Source organism: Panthera uncia (genome assembly GCF_023721935.1).
Source record: "Panthera uncia isolate 11264 chromosome B3 unlocalized genomic scaffold, Puncia_PCG_1.0 HiC_scaffold_1, whole genome shotgun sequence".
Taxonomy (NCBI): domain Eukaryota; kingdom Metazoa; phylum Chordata; class Mammalia; order Carnivora; family Felidae; genus Panthera; species Panthera uncia.
This window is the reverse complement of record NW_026057582.1, coordinates 28213491-28237101: the sequence shown is the minus strand read 5'-3', so window position 1 is coordinate 28237101 and position 23611 is coordinate 28213491. Positions and strand designations below refer to the sequence as shown.

The following is a 23611-nucleotide window of genomic DNA, read 5'->3' as shown; positions in this document are numbered from 1 at the left end:
GGTCATTTCTTTTTCCCATATTGAATTTTTTGCCATCTAACATAGTACCTACCTTGCAGATAGTAATCTCTTAATTTGTTGAGCCAGGGGGCACTTGGCTGGTTCAGTCGGTAGAGCATGCAACTCTTGACCTCGGGGTTTGAATTCGAGCCCCGTTTTGCATGTAGAGATTACTTAAAAAAATTTTTTCCTAATGAAAAAAAAATTTGTTGAGAAAATTAATTTAAGAAATAAATGCCTGTTGGGTGCCTGGGTGACTCGGTCAGTAAGTGTCCTGACTCTTGATCTCAGCTCAGGTCTTCTTGATCTCAGGGTTGTGAGCTGTTAAAAAAAAAAAAAAAAATTGCCTGTTGAAGAAGTATCCATTGAAGGTTGCTTTCAGAATTATGAAATCTGACATCACTAAGTTATATTAAGGAGCCACAAGATGTGAAACTTACCCTGAATAGTTGTATGCATTGTGACCAAGAGCCAGCATTTATGCAGAAGAGCATTGTTCTTATTTGAATCTGAAAACACATAACAACATGTTTACCAAGTAAATAATTACTTTGAGGCATGTGTGTGTACAGTTTTAAATTACAAAAGTTTTTGTATACATCTTTATGTTTTTGCTTGTCATACTTTTCTGTTTTCCTAGTTTTAAGAAAAGACTGAGAGTAACTGGAAATTACCCAAAATTTTGAGGTCATTCTCTAAATTTTGTAGTTTGGGAACACCTGGCTTGTTCAGTTGGAAGAGCAAGTGATTTTTGATCTCGAGGTCGTGAGTTCGAGCCCCATGTTGGGTGTAGAGATTACTAAAAAACAAACAAACAAACAAAAAAACTTAAATATATATGGTTAAATTTTGTAGTTTGAATTGAATTAATTCCTTTACCAGGTACCTTTTAAAATAGAACTAAGAGGGGCGCCTGGGTGGCGCAGTCGGTTAAGCGTCCGACTTCAGCCAGGTCACGATCTCGCGGGCCGTGAGTTCGAGCCCCGCGTCAGGCTCTGGGCTGATGGCTCGGAGCCTGGAGCCTGTTTCCGATTCTGTGTTTCCCTCTCTCTCTGCCCCTCCCCCGTTCATGCTCTGTCTCTCTCTGTCCCAAAAAAAAATAAATAAAAAACGTTGAAAAAAAAATTTAAAAAAATAAAATAAAATAAAATAAAATAAAATAGAACTAAGATAAAAACAAAAAGAATTATAGTACGTTAGAAGTCAGTAATTTTTTTTTTTTTTCACATCAACACAATTAGTCTAGTTTTCTTTTAAAATATAATAAAGTCCTAGGGGCACGTGGGTGGCTCAGTTGGTTAAGTGTCCGACTTTGGCTCAGGTCATGATCTCACAGTTCGTGGGTTCAAGCCCTCATGTCAGGCTCTGTGCTAACAGCCCAGAGCCTGGAGCCTTCTTCAGATTCTGTGTCCGCCACCCCCCCAACCCCTTCCTGCCCCTTCTCCGCTTGTGCACACTCTCTCATAAATAAATAAATATTAAAAAGTAATAAATCCTGCAAATAGTTACTTGCGAGAAGCATTACAACATGAATTTTGTGTTTTTATTTTTTGTAATACTACATGTGCAAGTCATGGGAGAAAGACTTATGTAGTATTTAGAGTTGGTTCCTTCTTAGAGTATAAGTACCTGTTTTTTTTTTAAGTGGTATTTCCACATTATAGAAAGCAGAAGGGGAAAAGAGATGCAGTTGTTTCAGCCCCTGGCCTATCTGATGCTTGCGTTTTGTCTTTTTTTTTTTTTTTTTTATGCTTGCATTTTGTTGTATATAGCTACCTAGTGTTTTTCATTTGTTTAACCTACACATGCTTTTGTTTATTTTATTTCTATTTTTTTTTGCTTTTGTTTATTTTAAATGGTGTCTGTAATGGTGGCTGTCATAGTGTGTGTACAAGTGTATTTTGTTTTTTCATATAATTAAATTTTCAAGTCTGAATTGGTTAATGTAGTAAATATCGTTAGTTTGTGGAAGTATTTGAGCAAGACAGTCTGAAAACCTGAAAGCTTTGCAGATGTATTTGTGTACTATGTTAGTCCTGTGGTTTAATCTTCCCGTAACTGGTCGGGGGTCAGAATATTAGCTATTAAAGGAAGAAAAAGCAAAAGAAAATGATAAAGTATCAGTATCTGAGAAAAATCAGTAAGTCAAATGAAGTTTAGTTTTGTGAAGTTAAGAACAAAACCAAATCTGCATTTACTCGGACTACAGAGATGCTCTTTTGGAGAAAAACATGTTTGTTTTGTGTACTACCTTGTTTTAGAATGATTTTAATTTTCTTGGTTTTTTTAATTTTTTTCTGCCTTCCTGCCCCTGAATTTGCCTTTTTTTTTTTTTAAAGAATGCAAGGCCAGAAACTGTCACTAATGATGATGAAGAAGCCTTAGATGAAGAGACAAAGAGAAGAGATCAGATGATCAAAGGGGCCATTGAAGTTTTAATTCGAGAATACTCCAGTGAGCTCAATGCCCCCTCACAAGAATCTGACTCTCACCCTAGGAAGAAGAAGAAGGAAAAGAAGGAGGACGTATGTGTTATTTGATTTCTGACAAGAGTCATTTCTACGGTTTACTTTTTATGGTGTCACTCTTGTGCTTTCATTTCATTTTCACTTTCAAGGGGAAAATAAAATGACTAGCATTTATAACAATATACAGTTAAGCCTAATTTGACCATGTTTAATCAAGTAACTCATGATTTTTTTTTACCAAAATGTTTGTTTTGTGTGTTTGAAATGCACTGGCATGGATGCTTGTATTTATCTGTGGATTCAAATTTCATAAAGAAAAAACCTTAACTCATGAAGTAGAAGCTGGTACTAAGGGACAAAGGAAGTTTTTTTGTTTTTGTTTTTTCGGCCGTGAAGGGGCTGGCTTTGCTTTGTCTTACTCCCTGATAATTGTTCTATCCCTGCTCTAAGCAGGATACCAGATGTCCTTCACTGAGGATTTTCACCCATTCTTTGATTCTTAGCCACGTTTTCTTATAAACTACTGCTTATTTCCCTCTGTGGACAGTAACACCATTGAACTTCTAACTGGAGGACTGTGAAAGAGTAGTACAAGATGAAACACTCCTCCCCAGGGTATTCTAATTTACCACTCTTTGCCTGCCTAAGCTAATTAAATAGTAAGGAGTCCAGGTTGAAAGAAAATGTCTGTTTTTTTTTTAATATTCATTGCTTTGGATAAATTTAGAGAATTATGGGGAGTATTTTTTTGAAATATTGGAAGTATCTTACATGCACAGGTTATATGTGCCATGAAAGAGTACTGTGAAACATACACTCTAGTTTTTAAAATGAAGGGGTAGTTACAGTCATTTTATTTTGAATTTCAGTGCCTTATTTTATTTTGAATTTCGTTTTCAATTAGCTTTCTGGACAAATACATTTTTATTACTTGGCTTGTTTTTCCTTATGTGACCTTAAAAACCTGTCTAGTGAAATGCCAGTTGTTGGGAATGGGAATTGATAGTCATAGGGTAGTTGATGTTTTAGAGTTTGTTCTTCCTCTTCCAGCATTAATGGGAAGGGAAAAAATTACTAGACATATTTGTTTGTTATGGGTTGGGAGGAAAGAATCAAATCCTGCTGTATGGCAGGAATTATGGGTGAATACTGTTGGTATGATTTTTTCCTGGGTTTGGAGGAAAAAATCCTGCTAGTGAGACTTTGCTTATTCCATTGCCTGGGGGAATTGAAAGGTGAGGAGGTGGTAGGTGACAGGAGGGATTAAAGAGAGTGAGTGAAATCTTTTTTATTAAGTAATTTGAAATCAAGAAAATGTCACAGAAATCTTGCATTGCTTGTAGTATAAACATACAGAGCATTGTTGTGCAGTGTAATGTTAACTCGTTGCTTTTTTTTTTTTTTTTAATCTTTGTGGATTTTTCCGCAGATTTTCCGTAGATTTCCAGTGGCCCCACTGATCCCTTATCCACTCATCACTAAGGTTCGTTTACATTGACAATGACTGTTTACTGCTAATGGCCAGATTTGTGATTCTTATTCATCTGACATCTCATTATTTAACTTAGATCACTAGATTTCTTACTATATAAGTTCTGTTTGTTTAGTTACTATCTGTTTGTAAGGTGTACAGAATATCTAACTTCTAGTTTTAATATATTTGTATTGATGTAGATTGATCTATAATGCGTTCTCTCCTATTCCCCCCTATCTTTTTTAGGAGGATATAAATGCTATAGAAATGGAAGAAGACAAAAGAGATCTGATATCCCGAGAGATCAGCAAATTCAGAGACACACACAAGGTAGTATTCTTGTTTTTTCACTTGATACCAATCTAGACTTTTTACAGAATCCAAAGCAAACAGACAAAAAAAAAAAAAAAAAAACAACATTACATTAGAATATAATTTTAAATGCTTTTTATAGGTTAATTAATATCTAGATAGAGACAAAGAAACAGAAGACCATACCATTTTAAAGTGGTCCTTGACATATTGTGCTTAGTTGTTGCAGTTACTGACTACTCTACAGTCACCTCACTTGAGTATGAATAAAAGCTAATTTTACTTTTAGATTTTAACATAAACATCAAGATCAGATTTAAACTAGATTCAGTGGGGCAGCAGGATAACCTACACTGTAGTGTATTGCTGGGGGCATTTATTTAACTTAATCGTAGGAAAACCTTTGCTTTAGGGCCGAGATTGAAATTTAAGATTTATATTTGTGTAGATTTAAGTTGAGAGGGGGAGATTTTAAAAAGTAGGTCAGTGGTTACCAGACTTACCAAATTTTAGATGCATGGAAGAACTGTAAATTCCCATAAAGCTAATCTATTCATTGACCCCCACCATTATGATAGAGATCATATGGTGACTAATGCAAGATGAAACTCTCAGCTTGGAAAGTAACAAGGAATAGGATGTAAGTATGAGCTTCTGTTTTTTATTATATTTATGGATGCCCCCTCAGAAAAATATGCAAAGGGGTAACTGGCTTGGAAATGGGTATTTGTGCATAGTAAATCCCACTCACGAGTTTTGCCTATTGAAAGCTTCTCTCAATGACAGTGCATCTGTGAGTGTTCGCTAGTGTTGAAGGTGATGCTTATGGACGGTAAAATGCAAATATCGCATGAAATGTATTTTCATGTTAGAGATAATAAGATGTTACTGGTTATTACTCAAAATACTGAGTGATCTGTAACTCAGTGAAGTGTTAAGTGTTCATTTTTTCTTTCATACGATCTTCTTTTTTCTTACTGCTTTCCAAATCCCAAGTTGACAATTAATGCTATTGAATCAGTGCTGCTGAACACTTATTATCCAGATGCCCAGCCCTAGCTCACATACACAGTGCTTCTCCGGGAACTAAGTATCTAAAAGCACAAATAAAGTTTTCCCAAATTAATTTTGAGTTTAAATGGTAGTCTGTGGGAAGTCATTAGTTGGGATACTTTTGGGATACTGTGGGATACTTTTGGTTAGGTTCAATACGCAAATTCAGGGCCTGAGTAAGCTTGAAAATGGTATACAGTTGTGTGTGTGGTTTACCCCCTTGTTGTTATTTGTTAAACCCTGTCATGTCATTGGTAAAGTATGATGAAATTGTGTTTTTAACAAATTAATTCAAAAGATATTTGCTTCAGAGTTTGAGAAGCTGTCAGGCATTTGACTGCCTTAGACTTATTTCACTGTTGTTGGGGGGGGTGGGGTGGGGATGTTTTGAATTTCCAAAATGTATTTTAAAAAAAGATCAAAATAAAAACAAAATATAGTTCTTTTTGTTGGGTGGTATGGTTAAAGGGGACATTTGAAACTCCAGTAACAAAAAATGAGCTCAGTGAACCTTTGCATGTTTTGGTATGAGTTTATTAAATAACCACGGACTGTCAGGGTATCAGCGTGGCAGGGGGCGTCCATTTACAGCACGGACGAGTCTGAAGAGAGACTAAGGTAAGATTTATGATTTTTTTTTCCTGTCCTTTCCTCTTCATTATTTCATTACTTTCTTACATCCTTTTAGACTCACTTCCATATTCTCTTTCTCTAGTGTTTGTCTTAAAATATATATGTGTGTGTGTGTGTGTGTGTGTGTGTGTGTCTACCTACTGCATATAGATTGTTTTAGAAGTGCATTTAGTATGGTCCAGATTCACTCACTTGTTCATTTACTTAGAACAAAACTTTTGAAATGAGTTCTGAAACAAATTATTATTTACATTAAGTGGAACTATACATCTAAAAAAGAAGTAGTGCAGTGAATAAGCAAAAGTAAAAACATTAAATCCTACAAAAGAGATTATTATTGGAACAGCTAAAATAGATCTGTAAGTATCTATTATCTCAGAAATAAACATTTCTTTATAAGTGTATGACACTGAGGTAAGTTTTGTGTAGTCTAGCCTCATTTTACAATACAAATTTTTATAGTCCATTAGAACTGTTTCAGACATTCTAATTTGCCCCTTTAAATAGTTTTCAGTTTCTGTCCTCTTTCTACCATTTCTTTTCTCTTCTCTTTGTAACTTCAGTGTATTCAGTCTTGGCTTTGCCTACATTCTCCTTTGATATAGACTGGCACAGCAGCTGAATATATTGATTTCTCATGCATTAGCTTCTCTTTCATAATCCTCTGTCAGTTCTCTGAACCATGAGCGAGAGAAAAAGAGTATGACAGGTAAGATTGCTTTTTAAAGTTGTTTTAAATGCTTTACATGACTGAGAAAAGACAAAAAAAAATGCACATTTTATTGTTGCAGTTTAAATTTCTTTTCGGTGACACTAAACATGGAACCAAAGGGATAAATGCATTCTGTTTTTGTTTTGTTTTTCCTGTTTGGGTTTTTCTTTTTTTTCTTTTTTTCGGAGTTTGTGTAGAAACCGTGTGGTACACTGGTAATCTTGTCAGGGTACAAACTTGGTCTGACTCTGTTATTTGGTTTATTTGTGAACCATGTACTTGCTCTTCCTCCCAGAAACATAGCTTGTAGGCAAGGTTAATCCAGTGTTGGCGATCCATGTCCTAGCACAGCATCTGTAAGTTCATATGCAATCGTTCCTTCCAAGGATGGATTTATCACTGTTGATATATTTTTATTGTCTTATAGGCATAATGGGCATAAATATGTTGCTTTTAAAATTAAGTGAAATGAGAATATTACAATTATGTACATTTTTGCTTGAAGTGAGTGTATTTTCAAACTTTTCGTATTTGGTGGGCTGTCCATCTTGTAATGGTGGGAGTAAATGTTTCCATTGAGATAATAGGGCAAATCTTGGCTGAATTCAGCTTATCTTTGGGAGGGTGGGCAAACCAGAGGGTAGAAGATTATTTGTATTACAGTGACCTGACTCTCCTCCCCCACCTCCCCTTTAAAACCTTCAAGTAGTAACCTTTTACGTAATGGGAAGTCTGGGGGTTATATTTAGTATCAGTAGTAAATCAGTAGTTGCACTGGTTTACAGAAATTCATAATGAGAGGAATTACATTTTAGCTAAGTGATTGTATTTCTAGATATTATTTTTAATCACCACATTCCTCATGGTCATTTTAGTTGTTACGTAATCATTGAGTGGCCAGCCACACTTGACGCAATCTCCCAGCATCCAAGATTGGAGATTCCTGGTCTGTGTAGAGTATCTGGGTTTGCACGCAATCTATATAGTCTTGTGATTGCTTCAGTTTAATTTGCCAAGTAAAACCACAAGTACTTAATATTAAAGTACCAGTGGTTTGGTTATTGTTGTTCCCCATATTGGGCATTGCGCCGGGAAATATCTGAATACTGGAGCTACAGAGTTAACTCTAAAAGTACTTTTATTGGTTTCTAGAAACTGGAAGAAGAGAAAGGCAAAAAGGAAAAAGAAAGACAGGAAATTGAGAAAGAACGGAGAGAAAGAGAGAGGGAGCGTGAAAGGGAACGAGAAAGGCGAGAACGGGAACGAGAAAGGGAAAGAGAACGTGAACGAGAAAAGGAGAAGGAACGGGAGCGGGAACGAGAACGGGATAGGGATCGTGACCGCACTAAAGAGAGAGATCGGGACCGAGACCGCGAGAGAGACCGGGACCGCGATCGGGAAAGGAGCTCGGATCGGAATAAGGACAGGAGTCGATCAAGGTAAGGCTTGGTGGAAGTTACCGTTTGCTGATTGCTTCAGTAGAACTGTACGTTGTTACTCTCCACACTGTTTATGTTTCTGTGAGGAGAGAATTTTCTTAGCCACAGAGCATGCCTGGCTTACTGTCTCACGCACGTAAGCATTGGTTCAAGTAACGGTTTTCAACTTCAGAGTTAATTACTGTCTGAAGCCAGGATTTACACGGACCCAGAATGCAGCCACTCTCCACCTGGTGTTCTGGGAAGACATGAGTCCCTGTTGTCTCCCTGGGTCGGTGGGCATCTTTTCTATTTACCATTTCATTGAGGTCCCATGTCCTGGGAAATCAGCTCTAGGACCACTGCTTTTAGCCACTCATGTCTGTATGTGGTCCTGTAGCCTGCTGTATGGCCACAACTCCCCCGCCTGGCCCAGCTCTCAATTTACTATTTAGGACTTCTCTAGTTAATTTCACCTTGTTTTATTATTTTTCTCCTTAATTTTGTTGAATTTGATGAATCATCTTAAATTATTTAGGAATGAGGTAAAGAAAAAATGAACAAAGGAAGGAAGTGGGGAAGGATGAAAAACTCACCTTTTTTCCCCAAGCTGGTTTTCAGATAATAACATTTCTGTGTTGTAGGTTTTCACCTGATTGTAACCAAAAGGAGGTCCACTTTTAGTCCACCAGTTGCTGAAACTAGAAATCCAGTGTCCTTAATCTTTAGTGGGCATTAAAATCTTTTAACTTCCTCTGCTGGAATAATCATTATCCTCTTGAGTAACCGTTATTGAGAATTTGACATATATACAATAGCATACTTTTACTACAGATATGAATACATAAACTATTGTTTTATGTACTATGTACATACATATATTTGTATTTAATGAGATCCATGGCATCATACTACATATATTCTGCAATTTTTTTTTTATCACTTTGACTTAAATATTGGAGGACACTTCATTGCTGGTAGATACAGTTATAATTTATCCATGCAACATGCCAAAATGCTCTTCTCTCCACATCTTTGCCAACATTTATGTTCTTTGATCGCTAGTGGGGTAGACTATCTTTTAACTTGTTTGTCCTTGGTATTTCTTTTTTTTTTTTTTTTTTTTTAATTTTTTTTCACATTTATTTATTTTTGAGACAGAGAGAGACAGAGCATGAATGGGGGAGGGTCAGAGAGAGGGAGACACAGAATCCGAAACAGGCTCCAGGCTCCGAGCTGTCAGCACAGAGCCCGACGCGGGGCTCGAACTCACGAACTGTGAGATCGTGACCTGAGCCGAAGTCGGACGCTTAACCAACTGAGCCACCCAGGCGCCCCTGTCCTTGGTATTTCTTATATCTGGGTTTGTCTGTTTTCTGAAATACTGATAAGCATTAACGCTGAATTTAGAATGCAGTTTAGAATTAGGGACTAGAATTATATTGTGTCTTTCTGGTGAATGTAGAGGAGTTTACACTTCTGCAGAAATCAAATGCTAAATTCTGGCCTGTGATTTTGTGTATTTTGTAATATATGTTGTCCTCCTTTCCCTCGGTTTTAAAGGAAAACAGAGGGATTGACAGACTTTGTAAATCTTTTGTTTATATAGAGAAAAGAGCAGAGATCGTGAAAGGGAACGGGAGCGGGAAAGAGAGAGAGAGAGAGAACGGGAACGAGAAAGAGAACGAGAGCGCGAGAGAGAGCGAGAAAGGGAACGGGAACGAGAGAGAGAGAAAGACAAGAAGCGGGACCGAGAAGAGGATGAAGAGGATGCTTATGAACGAAGAAAACTTGAAAGAAAACTCCGCGAGAAAGAAGCTGCTTACCAAGAGGTAAATTGAGAAAATGCTTTAAATTTTTTTTAACTAATTAAAAAAAATTTTAACGTTTATTTATTTTTGAGAGAGTGTGCGCGTGCGCAAGCGTGAACAGGAGAGGGACAGAGAGAGAGAGTAGTGGGGGACAGAGGGTTCGAAGCAAGCTTTTTGTTGACAGCAGAGAGTCTGATGTGGGGTCGAACTCCCAAACCTTGAAATGCTTTCAGTTTTAAAGCTTTGCTACTCAGTAAGTTAGTCAAACATGTTGGGGCCCTTTGCTTACATTTGTGAAGCTTTGGCAATTTTTTTTTTAGCGCCTTAAGAATTGGGAAATCAGAGAACGGAAGAAAACCCGGGAGTATGAGAAGGAGGCCGAAAGAGAAGAAGAAAGAAGAAGAGAAATGGTAATTATTCTAGGTTGATAAGTGATTTTTCAAATAAAAAGCAGATCAAATTCTTTACCATTAACTAGAATTAGAAGTAACTTTATAATTAAAATGTATAAGCTCTCAATATAGATAACTTAATTTTTACATATTTCAAGTAATCTTCAGACAATTCCAGACCACCAAAATCTTTCTTACTCTTACTTTTCACATTTTGCTGCCTATAAACAAAATTACCTTTTGGCAATACCACTGAAGTAAATCTGTCATAGAGGAGGAATGTGTAAAATGATTAGTTATAGAACATTCTTTGATTAAGAATCTGCAGCATTTTGAATTTGAAGAGGCATTGATACTGTTCTGTATTGGTGTAGTATATGTGGATGAAGGGAATCGTGCCATGAGAAGACCTGTTTTTTTTTCCCTCTTGATGTTTTTATTTAAATCCCAGTTAACATACAGTGTAAAGAAAGACCTCTGTTTTTATAAATCAAAATTATTATCTTCAGTATATAGTATCTATGAATTACTTTTTTCCTTATGCTCTGTTTCTTTTAAATACATGATAATCATAAAAATGAACCTTACATTTTGCATTCATGCTGTTTGATAAACGATAATAGTAAAGCAGTTCGCATAGGCCGTTACTAAGTAGAATGACAAAAGATTTTATATAGTATTTGTTTTAGTGGCATGTTCCATGTGTCCTGTCTTTGCCAGAATTTCACGAAGGTTTCTTTATCTCCAGTTTGGAGATTATTCTTCCAAAAACTTCACAGAAGTTAGGAATTTTCAAATAGCTTTTGAACATGAAACATAGAGGGAGTATTTGTAAGTAACCAAAAGAGGGTGCATGCAGCAACTAGATAGATAGTATGGGTTTTCTGTGTAGTAGATCCATAATGCCAGAGAATGAACGTAATTTCAGTTCTCCTGAATTGGTGCTCCCATTCTGGAATTCCTTTCTCATCGCTAGGTTAGAAAATAGGAAGAGAATAATATAGTGAGAAACAATTAAAATAAGAAATGTTTGCCACGAACAACATGGTGGAATAGATTTGAAGTGATTCTGCTTCTTAACAAGCAAATCTGAAATCTGTCTTTCTAGAGAAAAATTTCCTATTATTCTTTGAGAGCTTTAAAAAAGTCCAGTTACAAAAGCAGTTACGTGCTCATTATATAAACATAAGCGAGTAACAAGTATATGATGTAAAAAGTGAAAGTTTCTACTCCTCAAGACTGGTAACTTATGTTTGTATTTTTAGTATGTGCCTCATGCACCATCCTGTGTTTATTTAGATATTTGTAAATTTTGTCGTTTCTACTTGACAGCCTGTTTTCGTTTATTTGACCCATTTTGTGTGTACATTATATCCCAGCCTTGGGCTTGTGCTGGGTACTGGGCACACAAGAGTAACTATTACTTCTAACTTTAGGCAGGTAGTTACTGTAGTGTATGTGTGAGTGTTTAAGGTATGGTAAATGTGTGTTTACAGTATTTAGGGAGTACAGAAAGAATGACTAATTCTGTCTGGGGGTAGGAATTTGTGACGGATAGATGGTTAGGTTAGGCAGGTTTTTACAGAGAGGTAACATTTGAACTGGATGAAATTATTAAAATTTTACTTTAGTCAAAATAATGAACTTTTACTATATTTAGAAGCCTAGCATTATCTGCTTTGTATGTAGATACAAAAGTTGTTGATATAATAGATGAGAATATAAATTCTAAGTAAATATTTATTTACTTATATTGTATAGCTTTATGTAATTGTTACCTGTAAGTGCTATTAAATATAATAATTATATTTGAAATTCCAAAAATAAGAGAGAGTCCTATACTTTAATGGTTTGTGCACTAAGAGTTAGATAGGTATTACATTGATTGATTGATTGATTGATTGAGGGAAAGCGTGCGCATGCGCAAGTGGGGGAGTGACGGGGGTGAGGTGGGGAGAACCTTAAGCAGACTCCATGTCCAGCACATAGCCCAATGTGGGGCTTGATCTTATGAACCTTGAGATCATGACCTGAGCCAAAGTTAAGAGTTGGACGCTTGACTGAGCCACCCAGGCACCCCTAGATTTTTATGCGTGAACATGATTTGGATTTTCAATTGTACATTTTATAAAAACTGCTTTCTATAGCATAATACCCCTACAAATGAAATGTAGAATTTTTTTTTTTAATAGATTCTATAAAATAGCTTACAATTTTGTTTCTTCATATGCTCAAGTTTCATTACCGTATGTTGAAGATTATATTCAGGGAGTAAATACTATATGTGGCATACTGTATGTGCTTTTTGCAAGGATAAGTCCTAAATCTGACTTGTTTCAAGAGTAAAGGATAGAATATATCTAATGTTATTTAAATAGATCAAGTACACGAGAATTATAGTATTCAAGTGATATGGATGAGAAAAATCTATTTCCCAAGAAAGGAGGAGGGGCTAACAAATATGACCTTTTAAGGGGGTAACCTAACATTACCCACATGTTAATTTTGTACACTTTGTCTTCAATTTTCTCACAGGCAAAAGAAGCTAAACGACTAAAAGAATTCTTAGAAGATTATGATGACGATAGAGATGATCCCAAATATTACAGGTAAAGACGCCTTGCTTTATGAGCTCATCTTTTAGTATTATTAGCCTTATGTTCCCTACCAGAGCAGACAGGTTCACTCAGTGGGATAATAAAGAAAATCTGCATGTTCTACCTTGTAATCACCCCCATATTTGATATGTTGTTTTGGGGAGTACAGGGGAGAACTGTTGGAAAGAGATCAACAATTCTATCTTTTTTGGGGGGTGTCCATAATAGTATTAAAACCGCTTAACTTTTTTCATGTGTTTTAAAGAGGTCCAGTTTTTATAACAAGTTATAACTAGTTTTTGTTTTTTAAATTTTTTTAACGTTCATTTTTGAGAGTGAGACAGAGCAAGAGTGGGGGAGGGTCAGAGAGAGTGGGAGACACAGAATCAGAAGCAGGTTCCGAGCTGTCTGTACAAAGCTCGAGGCGGGGCTCAAACACAGGGACCACGAGATCATGACCTGAGCTGAAGAAGTTGGACGCTTAACCCACTGAACCACCCGGGCACCCCAATAGCTAGTAATAACTATTTAAGGTGGTCTAAAAATTTTTGTCTTCAAGGATTTCAAGAATGTTACAAAGCCAACCAAACACCATCCCATCCGCTGCCCAATTGACATATTTTTCTGAAGTGATGGTTGTAAAGCCTACCTTTCCTCCTCCTGTAAAGTCATGTTCCCATGGCATTTCTAAACTACTCTTATTTTAGGGGTGCCTGGGAGGCTCAGTTTAGGGTCCGAATTCAGCTTGGGTCATGATCTCACCGTTCGTGGGTTCGAGCCCTGCATTGGGCTCTGTGCTGACAGCTCAGAGCCTGGAGCCTGCTTTGGGTTCTGTGTCTCCCCTGCTGTGTGCCCTCCCCCACTTGTGCTGTCTCTTTCAAAAGTAAACATTAAAAAATAATAATAAACTACTCTAATTTTAGTGCTGTGACAGTAGTGTAAATTTGTTTGCTTTGTTCTCCTTCCTCCATCCCAAACTATAATTTCCCTGAAACTATGGACAATATTGTGATTTTTTTTTTTATCTCCTGTACCTAACGTGATCCAGGCATGTAGGGAAGGCATTTAATGTATAATTTTAATATACTTACTGTACATAATTAAAACATTGGAATTAACAATTTTTTTTTTTTTTTTTTTTTTTTTTTACATTTTATTTATTTTTGATAGAGACAGAGCACAAGTGGGGGAGGGGGGCAGAGACAGAGACACAGAATCCGAAGCAGGCTCCGGGCTCTGAGCTGTCAGCACAGATCCCGATGCGGGGCTCGAACTCACATACTGAGAGATCATGACCTGAGCCCAAGTCGGACGCTTAACTAACTCAGCCACCCAGGTGCCCCTGGAATTAGCAACTTAAGTGCACGCCAAGGATTTGACTTTTTAGAAAAGGGAAAAAAAGTCAGTAAATTATTGAATTGTAAAATCAGTATTACAGAATTTCAACATTCTGGGATATATAATAAACTGCTGGGTAGGGAGAATCTCTGTTTTCTGTTGATTCTGCACTGCTTCCTTCTAGGATGTTTTCCATTATGGAAAGAATTGATTTAAACTGAAGATAAAGAACGGGGCGACTGGGTGGCTCAGTCGGTTAAGCCTCTGACTTCAGCTCAGGTCATGATCTCATGGTTCGTGGGTTCGAGCCCTGCATCAGGCTCTATGCTGACTGCTCAGAGCCTGGAGCCTGCTTCGGATTCTGTGTCTTCCTCTGTCTCTGCCCCTCCCCCACTCACGCTTTGTCTCTTTCTCTTAAAAATAAACAAATATTAAAAAAAAGAACTATTCTTCATGGTATTACTACTCCTTGTATTAATTTTTCACAACTTGGCATCCAAAAGAACACAAGTTATGTGTCGGGGTTTCTCTCTGTAATAAGTACAAAATGAGAGCTTTCTTTCATCTGAAAACTGCTTTTCTACTTGTTTTAGATACTTATTTAAAATGACTTGAGGCATCTGAGTGGCTCAGTCAATTAAGTGCTGACTCTTGATCTCAGCTCTGGTCGTGATCACATGGTTCCTGAGATCGATCCCTCCCCGAGTAAGCACTGAGCCTACTTGTGATTCTCTCTCTTCCTCACACACTGCCCTTTCCCTGCTCTTGCACTCATGTTCTCTCCCTCTCAAGATAAACTTAAAAATGAACAAATAAATAAAATGACTTAAGAATGAGTCATGGTGGTAAATGAGAAGACAGTGTTTCCTTATTAAACATTACCAGGTAGCACATTGTCTTGGGTGTTGGTGTTCTGCAGATAAAGAACAGTAACACATTTTTCATTCTCTTATCATATAGCTTTTAGTATTTAAAGAAGATACTTCTGGAGAAGATACTTCTGTTAGGTTTATTGGCTGATGTGAATGTTAAGGCCTGTTACGTTTTACTTTTGCAGAGGAAGCGCTCTTCAGAAAAGATTGCGTGATAGGGAAAAGGAAATGGAAGCAGATGAACGGGACAGGAAAAGAGAGAAGGAAGAGCTAGAGGAAATCAGGCAGCGCCTTCTGGCTGAAGGACACCCGGATCCAGACGCAGAGCTCCAGAGGGTGAGATAATATAACATTCACAACAGTATTCTTATAAGGGAGATGCAGCTTATGTTTCATGTATCTTGCTGGTTTTGGGGAGGATATTGTCTTTTTCTTTATTCTATCATACAAATCACCAGTGTTAGTTGATTTACAACGTTAATTCTAAACATCTTCCAGCTGTTTTCTTCCTTAATTTCTGTGAATATTACCTAAGTTAAAGGAATGTCATCTAAGAAAACATTTATAATAATCTGTCCTTGCTGTAATGTGCGTTGACACTTCCTGACTTTTGTGGGTTGAGTTCCTTCTCTCATTGCCACCTGAAATCTTTTATTTCTTAAATAAATTGAAGATGTTTTCATGAACAACTTTTCACTTTAAAAGGAAAACAGGGGTGCCCGGGTGGCTCAGTCAGTTGAGCATCTGACTTTGGCTCAAGTCATGATATCACAATTTGCGAGTTCGAGCCCCATGTCGTGCTCTGTACTGACAGCTCACAGCCTGGACCCTGCTTTGGATTCTGTCTCCCTCTCTCTCTCTCTGCCCTTTCTCCACTCATGCTCTGTCTCTTTCTCTCAAAAATAAGTAAACATTAAAAAGATAAAAACATTTTAAAAAAAGAGGAAATGACTTTGTTATAGGATATAGCATATCCCTTTCTTTTAAGAATAGAGTGTGTTGGGCACCTGGGTGGCTCCATCAGTTAAGCGTCTGACTCTTGATTTCAGCTCAGGTCATGAGCCCAGGGTTGTCAGATTGAGCCCTGTGACCTGATCTGCACAGGGCGTGGAGCCTGTTTGAGATTTTCTTTCCCTCTACAGCTGGTGTTCTTTCTCTCTTTAAAAAAAAAAAAAAAAAAAAGAACAGTGTGTCACTTTAGAAAAGTGCTTAGTTCTTAATATATTATGAAGCTAATAGTATTGTAAACTTTTTTTTAATGTTTATTTTGAGAGAGTGCATGAGCAGGGGGAGGGGCACAGAGAGAGGAGAGCTAGAATCCCAATCAAGCTCTGTGGTATCAGCGTGGAGCCCACTCTAGGCTCGAACTCACAAACTGTGAGATCATGACCTGAGCCGAAATCAAGAGTCAGACGCTTAATCAACTGAGCCACCCAGGTGCCATGATTTGTGGTTGCTTTTTAAATGTCATCACACTGGCATATATATATCCTACTCAGGTAAGTTTTGTAAATGGGATTATAATTTACATGCTATTTTCTAATGTGCCTTTAAATAGAGCATAATCTTCCACCCAGAATTTTGCCAGTGTATAGCCTTTATGTCTTTTTTTCATACCTTGACCATCGTAGTGTGTTGTTAGTTTTTTAAGTCCTTACTATTGTAACATTCAGATTTAGGTGTGTTTTTATGTTTTGATTCTCTGTCAGTGAGTTTGAATGCCTTACATTGTTTAGTTGTCATTGTCCTACTTTGTAAGTTGATAGTTTTATGGCGTTGAGTCATGTCATGCACCAATTATTAATTGTTACATAGTTAAGGATCTTTTTGCCCTGTTTTTCTGTTTCATGCTTAGAGAAATTATTGATCTATTCCCTCAAGTTTTTATAATGCTTTTAATGGTTATTGTGTGTGTGTGTGTGTGTGTGTGTGTGTGAGTGGGATCTTTCATGATTTCAGGGAGAGTGTTCATTTTGATATATAGGCTTTATTTTTATTTATTTATTAAAGTGTGGGTTGGGGACGGGAAGAGAGTCTTAAGCAGGCTCAACTCCCAGCTTGGAGCCCGATGCAGGGCTTGAGATCATGACTGTGAGATCATGACCTGAGTTGAAAGCAAGAGTTGGACACTTAACCAACAGAGTGACCCAGGTGCTCTGTTAATAGGCTTTTAACTCCAAAAAATTTTCCCCCTTTTTTCTTTTTTTTTTTTTATATATGTTTAGATTTGAGAGAGGGAGGGCAGAGAGAGATGGAGACAGAATCTGAAGCAGGCTCCGGGCTCTGAGCTGTCAGCACAGAGCCCAACGTGGGGCCTGAACTCATGAGCCATGAGATCATGACCTAAGCTGAAGTCAGATGCGTAACCAAATGAGCCACCCCGGTGCCACCCTCCCCATTTCTTTTCCTGTTCGTGAATACAAAAGTGACTACTGCCCTTAGCCATGATCTAGAAAGAACAAATAAAAAATCTTTTAAGATTTTATTTTTAATTGATCTTTACACCCACTGTGGGGCTCAAACTTACAACCCCAAGATCAAGAATTACATGCTATACCGACTGAGCCAGCCAGGTGCCATAGAACAAATGAGTTATGACCAAGCTAGGGTTTGAGTTCCCTCTTATGTATTATCTATACTGTTCTAAAATAAAACTTTGGGGGGGGTGCCTCGGTGGCTCAGTCAGTTGGGCGTCTGACTCTTGATTTTAGTTCAGGTCCTGATCTCGTGGTTGGTGAACTTGAGCCCTGCGTCAGGCTCTGCACAGCGCATAGCCTGCTTGGGATTCTCTCTCCCTCTTTCTTTGCCTAACCCCTCCAGTTCTCTCCCTTTCTCTCTCCCTGTCTCTCAAAATAAATAAACATTTAAAAACAAAAATGAAACTTTGAGTTATAATTTCTTTAACAAAAATATAAAAACATATCTTTTCATTTTGAATTAGCCACCTATTATGTATTTACCTTTGTTTTATCTGAAGGGTATAAATAACTGTATATATAAATGTTAAAAATGAAAAAACACTTTGCAGAGTACCTAATACACAGATTGATGAAGCTTTCTGATTATAGAAGCAAGCAGTGTTTCATTATTCCTAGTGAGAAAGAAAAAGATTTTTTTGAAAGATAATATAAAAAGCTGGTTGAGTATAGTTGTGATCTGTTAAAGTTAGTCACATTATCTTTTGGTTTTAGATGGAACAAGAGGCTGAAAGGCGCAGACAACCACAAATAAAGCAAGAACCAGAATCAGAGGAAGAGGAAGAAGAAAAGCAAGAAAAAGAAGAAAAACGAGAGGAACCCATGGAAGAGGAAGAAGAGCCAGAGCAAAAGCCCTGTCTCAAACCAACTCTGAGGCCCATCAGTTCTGCCCCGTCTGTTTCCTCTGCCAGTGGCAATGCCACTCCCAACACTCCTGGGGATGAGTCTCCTTGTGGTATTATTATTCCTCATGAAAATTCACCAGATCAACAACAACCTGAGGAACATAGGCCAAAAATAGGACTAAGTCTTAAACTGGGTACGTTAGCATTTTCTTCCTTCTTTCCTTTATTTTTCCCCCCTGTATACACTTAAATTTTGCCTTAAGGAAAAAAACTAAGTAATGTGCTGCTTGGTAGGTAGATAGAAAAATACTCAAAAATGCTTTTCTAGCTCACGATTGTTTTCGTAGTTCTACTAGTGCTCCTATATCTGCAGCTGCCTCAAGTTCTGAGAAGAAGTGAAAAGTTAAATTTTCTAGCACTTGTGAGTAGTGAGTTATTTTTTACAGTTGGGATCTTTCTCTGAGATTTGTGAAAGTATATTATGCAATGCTCTTGAGGGATGGTGGGTTGTAAAATGAAATGAAAGTTGAAGAAGTCATCATGCTAATACAGAATTTTTACTATAGGTGCTTCCAATAGTCCTGGTCAACCTAACTCTGTGAAGAGAAAGAAACTCCCTGTAGATAGTGTCTTTAACAAATTTGAGGATGAAGACAGTGATGATGTACCCCGAAAACGGAAACTGGTTCCCTTGGATTATGGTGAAGATGATAAAAATGCTGCCAAAGGCACCGTAAACACTGAAGAAAAGCGCAAACACATCAAGAGTCTCATTGAGAAAATCCCTACAGCCAAACCTGAGCTCTTTGCTTATCCCCTCGATTGGTCTATTGTGGATTCTGTGAGTAGCAAATTGTATTTCATTTTTATTGGAGGTAGTTTTTGATCATAGCATACAAACTCAGTTGATTTATTAATGCCAAATACCGATGATAATTTGGCTGGCATCTTGACCTGCCAAGGAATTTAGGTAGACGATTCAGGAAATTCTTGGTGGTACTTAAAGTCTTCATAAACTAGAAGCAAGTAATTGTATCTTGATACCTACCTGTCTTAGTTCAACTTGTGAATGAAAGCATGCTATATTTTAGTCTTATGAAAAATCACTAACATATTAGACTTTTTAGTAAATGTAATAAAAAGTTCTTTTAATTGAGTAACCATGCTTTATTTTGCAGATATTGATGGAACGACGGATTAGACCATGGATTAATAAGAAAATTATAGAATACATAGGTGAAGAGGAAGCTACATTAGTTGATTTTGTTTGTTCTAAGGTTAGTCTTTTACTCCCTCCATCCCCAACATTTGTGTTATCTTTAAAATATTAGACACTTTCGGGGTGCCTGGGTGGCTCAGTCAGTGGAGCGTCTGACTTCAGCTCAGGTCATGATCTCACGGTTTGTGGGTTTGAGCCCTGCATTGGGCTCTGTGCTGACGGTTCGGAGCCTGGAACCTGCTTCAGATTCTCTGTCTCCCTCTCTTTCTGCCCCTCCCCCACTCACGCTCTGTCTCTCTTTCTCAAAAATAAACAAACATTAAAAAATAAAATAAAATATTAGACACTTTGTAAAATAAAAAAGTCTTGCAAAATTAAGTCTATGGTAGTTTCAGGTAAGAGATTTCATGGCCTCCACCCTATCTCATACCCTTATGCCATATGCTTTCATTTCAGAGGGTCAAGGAGAACAGATTTGCTGACTGCTGCCACTTTTGCTCTCTTCTGCCCCCAAGAATGCCTTGCCACCGCCTTCTTGTCTTAACAGTTAGAATGCTGCTGAAGTACAGTTGAGGAAGCTTTTTTTTTTTTTTTTAATGTTTATTTATTTTTGAAGAGACAGCACGAGCAGGGAAGGGAAGGGGCAGAGAGAGAGAGAGAGAGAGAGAGAGAGAGGGAGGGAGACACAGAATCTGAAGCAAGCTCCAGGCTACAAGCTGTTAGCACAGAGCCCGATGTGGGGCTTGAACACCTGAAACATGAGATTATGACCTGAGCTGAAGTCAGATTGCATAACTGCCTGAGCCACCCAGGCACTTGGGGAGGTTTTTGTGGAGACAGCTGATAGGTTATCTCATCAGTTTGTCAGTCATCCATCCTTAGAAAGAGGAGCAAAATAGTTTCCTTCATAGAATGATAATGGTCCTTTTTATTGATGGATTTGCTGTGTGCCGGGCTGTGTTCTTTGCAGGTACTGTGTTAAGCATTTTATGGGAGTTTATGTTCTTTAAACCTCCCAACAACCTTAGGAAGTATAAATTACTATTGTTATCTCCATTTTATACATGAAGAAATGGAGGCTTAGAGGCAGATTGTATCTTGACCATGGTTACATAGTAAGAGCCAAGTCTGTATAACTTGTAGTCTTAATACTCTTAACCACCAAGGTATACTACATCCTTCCGTTGTCTCCTGGAGGCAAAGCTTTATTATTGTTAATAAGCAGTTATTATAGTAGAAGCACTATATTTCTGTAAAGGAATAACTAATTACATTTCAAGGAGGTGCTTATTTTTCTACCACTACTGTTCTAGCAAACTTAGGCTGCCCTTTCCACTTGTAATTATTGTAGCACTGAAATTTGTACTGCAGATTTGAATTAGAACACATAGTATAAGGATCGAGATCCCAAGTTCTGGTGGAAAACTTCCATTGAAGAGAGTGGGGTTCTGGGAATTAAATTTATAGAAAGTTTCTTTAGTCACAAGAAATTCCCATATTAGTTTGGGGGCACTTTAAAAATTTCTTGACTATATTGCTAATTTTGAATTCATTTTCAAAATGATGATTATTTGTTTCTTTTAGGTTATGGCTCATAGTTCACCTCAGAGCATTTTAGATGATGTTGCCATGGTAAGTCACATTTATTATTAATAGTCTAATCAATGTCTGTAAACAGACTAACCTTCTCTGTATTTGGTTAAATTTTTACCTTTGTTGGTTCCAGAATCTTTCTTTTTAGAAGTCTGAATTAAAATGTGAATCTACATTAAAAGAAGTTAAAAAGTACTCACGTCAAGATGTCATTAGACAACATTAACAGTCTTCTCTCCCTCCCTTGCCTTTGTTGTTTGTATGTATCATAAATATAAATCCTGGATCTATCCATACCTTTAGAAAACATTCATTAAGTGCTTACTGGGTCTGTTCTTAAAGAAGTAGCAGGGAGATAGGTATACTAATTCGGATACTGTAATATACTTGTTATCATGGGGGTATGTAAAAAAAAGATGTGGGGACAGAGGAGATGGAGCAGCTAGGACAAGCATCACAGGAATTACCATCTAAACTGAGACTTGAAGGGGTGCTTGGGTGGCTTAGTTGTTTGGGTGTTCGACTTCGGTGTAGGTCACGATCTCACGATTCATGAGTTTGAGACCCGCATCAGGCTTGCTTCTGTCAGTGCAGGGCCCAGTTCGGATCCTCTGTACTGTGTCTCTCTGTCCACCCCCATTCCCCTCTTGTTCTCTCTCTCTCTCTCAGAAATAAATTTTAAAAACATTAAATAAATAAAATAAGCAGACTTGGAAAGACTTCTGTAACTTTTGTCACTTGGACAGGTAGTAGTTAAACTCAAGTCTGACTTACATGTAATCTGAATATTAGAACCAAGTCAGTAGTTGCATTTATTTCACATTATGATTTTGTGAGAAAAGAAAGGAGGAACAGAACTGATGGTGGAAGTGAGAATGGTTGAATGGACTGTGAACTCCAAGCTAGGAAGAGAAGGCAGTAACATCGGAATGAAGCTGGTGGTTGCATGAATGAAGGGCTGGTGGTTCCAGTGACACTGTGGGAAGAGCGGTTATAGTGAGAGAGTAGAATGTTTAAGAAAGAAGTGATGTATTCAGACAATCAGACAAGTGATCCAGACAATGGTGTGTTGCAAATATTGCCGTGAGAGACAGTTTCTGGGGTCAAGCTGATGTCCTGGTTTAGACTATACGTGAATTTTCTGCCTGGGTCATACACATAGAAGTGGAAATTCCTGTGTGTTTGGACAGAGATTGAAGAGAAATATAGGAAGCAAAGCTAGAGCGTTCCATCTGTTGTGAGTGGAAGACTAGGTACTTGCTAGATGGCTGTTATCGGAGTGGGAGGTAGCGTAGTGAGAGCTCGTGAACCTCGGTCAGAATAATGTTTGCAAAGAGAAACAGGGAGGCCCCAGCAGCTTCCCCTCTCTGAGACTAAGGCTTCGAAAGTAAGGAACTTCCTGAGAAGGCTACAGGAATGTCAGGGTCTTTCAGGGACACACCAGGTTTACAGTTAAGGTGAATAGGTGAAAAAACTAATTAAAGAATTTGAGAGTAGTTAGTATAAAGAGTAATGGAGTCCAAAAGGCAGAGTGGGAAGGCAGGAGTAGAAAGATGAGTCGGGGAAGAAACACCAAGCATGTTCTTAGATGACAGGTCCCCGGAATAGCTCACATTTCTAGCTGCAGAGTTGTCAGGAAAGGGCGTAGGGGGTGCCTAACCAAAGGGAACTCTCAGGTCGAGCTCCTTTGTGTCTGGGCACTATATGATGTCTAAAGCCAGGTAACATTAGTTTTCTGTTATCCAGCCAGCCTGATGCAGCTGTTGTTTAGAATTTTTGGTAAAGTATTTGTGAAAAGCTTGTTGACTTCATAATGCTGATCCTCAGGTGAAAGGAGAAATGTGAATAGATCCCAGTCCTTGGGGATAGATAGAATCTGAATTTCCCTGACCTTCAGGCCTCTTTAAAAGGTTATCCTTGGGGTTGAGAGAGGGATTTTATAGTTGGGTCTGAGTTAAGGAATTAAAACAAACAATGTTCTAGGGGTGCCTGGCTGGCTCAGTCAGAAGAGCATGTGACTTTTGATCTCGGGGTTTGCAAGTTTGTGCCCCACATTGGGTGTAGAGATTATTTTAAAAAGTAAAACTTTAAAAACAAAAACACTGTTCTAGTATTTGGCCTTGGCAGAGTTGCAATCTCTGTCAGAGACGCTGTCTTGTCAGTGTCCATCCATTTTGATCTGTTGAAATATTTTGATATTTGGAGTATAATTAGGCTCTTTTTTTGTTTTTAAGTTTATTTATTTTGAGAGATAGCGAGCGTGAGCATGAGTTGGGGAGGGGCAGAAAGAGAGGAAGAGAGAGAATCCCAAGCAGGTTCTGCAGTGTCAGCATGGAGCCTGATGCAGGGCTCAAACCCATGAGCTGTGAGATCATGACCCAAGTCGAAATCAAGATT

General features: G+C 37.8%; 1 protein-coding gene across 1 annotated transcript in view; it reads left to right on the top strand.

Moving 5' to 3' along the window:
* RBM25 (RNA binding motif protein 25) overlaps positions 1-23611 on the top strand; it is a 60343-nt gene that overhangs the window by 34802 nt on the left and 1930 nt on the right. The window contains exons 7-18 of the mRNA XM_049612508.1: positions 2340-2525; positions 3898-3951; positions 4189-4272; positions 7805-8091; positions 9680-9902; positions 10202-10291; positions 12809-12882; positions 15266-15416; positions 18272-18596; positions 18969-19243; positions 19581-19679; positions 21206-21253. Coding sequence (XP_049468465.1) covers positions 2340-2525; positions 3898-3951; positions 4189-4272; positions 7805-8091; positions 9680-9902; positions 10202-10291; positions 12809-12882; positions 15266-15416; positions 18272-18596; positions 18969-19243; positions 19581-19679; positions 21206-21253 — 1896 coding nt within the window. The remainder of the gene's footprint in view (positions 1-2339; positions 2526-3897; positions 3952-4188; positions 4273-7804; positions 8092-9679; positions 9903-10201; positions 10292-12808; positions 12883-15265; positions 15417-18271; positions 18597-18968; positions 19244-19580; positions 19680-21205; positions 21254-23611) is intronic.